Source organism: Chlorocebus sabaeus, chromosome 8 (genome assembly GCF_047675955.1).
Source record: "Chlorocebus sabaeus isolate Y175 chromosome 8, mChlSab1.0.hap1, whole genome shotgun sequence".
NCBI lineage: Eukaryota > Metazoa > Chordata > Mammalia > Primates > Cercopithecidae > Chlorocebus > Chlorocebus sabaeus.
The window spans coordinates 101333166-101337098 of record NC_132911.1 but is presented as its reverse complement, the minus strand read 5'-3'; the positions used below and the strand labels follow the sequence as shown (position 1 = coordinate 101337098).

The following is a 3933-nucleotide window of genomic DNA, read 5'->3' as shown; positions in this document are numbered from 1 at the left end:
TGTAGCAAAGTTCTTTTTGCTGCCTTCTCTTTCAGGGTCTGCCCGCCTGCAGAGACCACTTGTTCTCAATTGTTTTCAGTCATATATATAAGTGGGAGAGGTCTAGTCCTGTGGGGACAACTGCCTGTGGTGATTCGGAATCTTCTACGACTGGGTTGATGGGTCTGCCCAATTTAGGGGAACTGGGAGTTGAATGCTCACATGGCTCCCACACCTAAAGCCAGATTGCCAGATTGTCCATATCAGCCTTGTCAGTTATGAGGGTAACATTTTGGTCTCCTATGCTGACTCTTTTGTCTTAATTCCTAATTGGTTCAGAACTTGGGCAGGGAAATGTGAATCTATTTGTTGGTGTTTCCCTCAAGTCCCCCAACATTTATGTATTTGAATTTTTGATGTTTCCTTTGCCTTTTGAATGTGAGTCCTTGAAGGAAGAAAGAGCATTGGCCATTTTCTCTGCCTAGGCTATTCATACAGCCAAGGATAATGTTTGGCACAAGAATGTATTCAATAAATATTTATTTAATAAATAAATTTTATGTCAAAATACAATAGCTGCTGAAGTTTTGGTTGTGAATTCGTTGAAGACTTACTGTTCTATAGGTCAAATTAACCATAAGGGCAAAGGCAATCTTTTGTCTGAAATTGCCCCCATTAACCTATAACTGATTTAAAGGAATATTACTGGTATGGTTTGGCTGTGTCCCCACCAAATCTCATCTTGAATTTTAGTTCCCATGATTATGTAACGGAAGAGACCTGGTGGGCGGTAATAAAATCCTGGGGTTGGTTATCCCCATGCTGTTCTCATGCTAGTGAGTGAGTTCTCAGGAGATCTGCTGGTTTTCTAAGGAGCTTTTCCCCCCTTTTCTCAGCACTTCTTGCTGCTGCCATGTAAAGAAAGATGTGTTTGCTTCCCTTCCTCTCATGATTGTAAGTTTCCTGAGGTCTCCCTAGCCATGCTGAACTGTGAGTGAGTTAAACCTCTTTCCTTTATAAATTACCCATTCCAGGGTATCTCTATTATTAGCAGTGTGAGAATGAACCAATACAGTTACTTTTTTAAAAAATTTTTTTGAGATGGAGTCTCGCTCTGACACCCAGGCTGGAGAGCGGTGGCATGATCTCGGCTCACTACAACCTCTGCCTTCCGAGTTCAAGCGATTCTCCTGCTTCAGCCTCCTGAGAAGCTGGGACTACAGGCATGTGCCACCATGCCTGGCTAGTTTTTTATTTTTCGTAGAGACAGGGTTTCGCCATGTTGGCCAGGCTGGTCTCGAACTCCTGACCTCAAGTGACCCACCCACCTTGGCCTACCAAAGTGCTGACATTACAGGCATGAGCCACTATGCTTGGCCCCAGGAATATTACTTTTTTTTTTTTTAAATTGTATTTACTTAGAAGCATTCAGAATGTCAACAAAACAGCTGCAACTTTTTTTTTTTTTTTTTTTTTTTGCAATTACAGAGTGGTATTCAGTTAACAGAACAACAATTATTTCGTATAAACTGCATCAGAGACAACTGAAGATGAAAAAACAACCATCCCCATATATAACTAATTTGTGCTGTGCACCAACAAGAACCTGCTTTAAATTTCCATGCCAATTTACAACCCCCATACTGTACCAGGCAAGGTTAGTGGCTATTGAAAATACCACCAGGACAGGGCTATCTAAAGACACATTCGGTAGTATGTTAACTATACAAAAAAAGACACTGTACAGTTTAAAAACAAATCTTACACAGCCTTACATTTCAATTTTTTTCTTTAAAAGGAGTGAGTTGTGTACAGGGGGGTTAAATGCTTTATAGACAAGAAAAAACAACTGCGCTAGAACCAACTTATTCATCATCATCATCTTCTTCTTCATCTTCATCTTCTTCATCTTCCTCCTCCTCCTCATCCTCTTCATCTTCCTCATCTTCCTCCTCTTCCTTCTTTTTCTTGCTTTTTTCAGCCTTGACAACTCCCTTTTTTGCTGCATCAGGCTTTCCTTTAGCTCGATATGCAGCAATATCCTTTTCGTATTTTTCCTTCAGCTTCGCAGCCTTCTTTTCATAAGGCTGCTTGTCATCTGCAGCAGTGTTATTCCACATCTCTCCCAGTTTCTTCGCAACATCACCAATGGACAGGCCAGGATGTTCTCCTTTGATTTTTGGGCGATACTCAGAGCAGAACAGGAAGAAGGCCGAAGGAGGCCTCTTGGGTGCATTGGGATCCTTGAACTTCTTTTTTGTCTCCCCTTTGGGAGGGATATAGATTTTCATTTCTCTTTCGTAACGGGCCTTGTCCGCCTTTGCCATATCTTCAAATTTTCCTTTCTCTTTAGCAGACATGGTCTTCCACCTCTCTGAGCACTTCTTAGAAAACTCTGAGAAGTTGACTGAAGCATCTGGGTGCTTCTTCTTATGCTCCTCCCGACAAGTTTGCACAAAAAATGCATATGATGACATTTTGCCTCTCGGCTTCTTAGGATCTCCTTTGCCCATGTTTAGTTATTTTTCCTCAGCGAGGCACAGAGTCGCCCAGTGCCCGTCCGGCTCTCACTTGCCCCGGCGCTGTCTCAGGAATATTACTTTTTATGGAGTGTAGTTTAAAAACAAGCCTTTGGACATTATTAAATCTTTTTTTTAAAGCAGGATATAAAATGATTTTCTTTCCCACACAACTCATGTTAACTTGACAGCTTTCACAATTAGCATTAACATTGTAATTTACTTGTTAAGCCTAAAATGAGTCGGTATTTAAGATTTCTATCACTAAAGCACTTAGAGTAACCTAGAATGTAAAATAGCACATGTGATATTTCAAAATCTTCAGATTTTTGACAACCAACTATTTAGTGAACATTTATCATGCAACTACTTTGTGCAATACATTGTTTGGACATGGGCTTATGAGATGGATAACACACAACCTCAAGCAACAAGTTATTGGGAGACAGTCATCAAATCATATTAGGGCTTACTATTTGCCTAACACTGTTCTAAAGATTTTCATTTATTAACTCATTTAATACTCACAACCTGGTGAGTTAGCTACTATATAATTTTCCTCATTTTATTGTGCATTTTGTGAGCTAGGCACTGATTGTCCTTTGTTCCAGTCTATCATTTCAAGACATCTGTGTAGCAAAACAGCCTTGAAAAATAGATTGTCTCCCTTTGGGGCAAACAGCAGTTCCTCTAAGCTCAGGATTTCTTTCCAGTAACCACACTGCATGTGTGGGTGCCATCTGGCCCTTTTTGCATTATCCTGTGGAAGTTAGGGTGCAGGGAACCACAGCAAAATGTACTGATACTCTGGTTACTGCAGTTGTTGTCAGTAACAAACCGTTCTTTGCTTCTAACCCAGAAGTTTTGTATCTTCTGCCAGCATCCATGAAACAGTGGCATTCTATCTTCTAGTTAGTAGGATAACATTTTTGCAGTGCTTGATGCTTACCAAAGAGGAAATTGAAACACAGTAAGTTTCCCAACTTTTTCACAGTCACTTGGCCTATAAGTGCTAGAGATGGGATCCAAACTGTGATAGCTTTGGGAAATAGATGAGTTCAATTTCAGGCATATGAAGTTTTAAGGGTCTTGGGCCATTGACTTGGTGATGTATCCAGTATGGGTTTGATCATATAGTGAGGAATCCAGGACAGAGATTTGATTTACATTTAGAAACCATTTAGATAGAGGTTGATGCTGAGATAATAAAGTGAGGAAAGAAAGTATAGATTTTCCTTTCTGGAACTTGGCTATGGTGAGACACAGATAAGTTGGATGCTAGAGAAGGACTTAGGAAAGCAGCCATTTTTTTTTGAGATGGGATCTCACTCTGTTGCCCAGTCTGGACTGCAATGGTGCAATCACTACAGCCTCAACCTCCCGGGCTCAAGTGAGCCTCCCACCTCGCAAGTAGCTGGGACTAGAGGTGCACTCC

At 40.8% G+C, this 3933-nt stretch overlaps 1 protein-coding gene across 1 annotated transcript; it reads right to left on the bottom strand.

Moving 5' to 3' along the window:
* Window positions 1-1371: 1371 nt before the first annotated feature.
* On the bottom strand, window positions 1372-2585 carry LOC103237177 (high mobility group protein B1). The gene has a single exon (XM_008001161.3). The coding sequence runs from the start codon at window positions 2490-2492 to the stop codon at window positions 1845-1847; it is 648 nt and encodes a 215-aa protein (XP_007999352.3). The 5' UTR covers window positions 2493-2585; the 3' UTR covers window positions 1372-1844.
* Between the last annotated feature and the right edge of the window lie 1348 nt (window positions 2586-3933).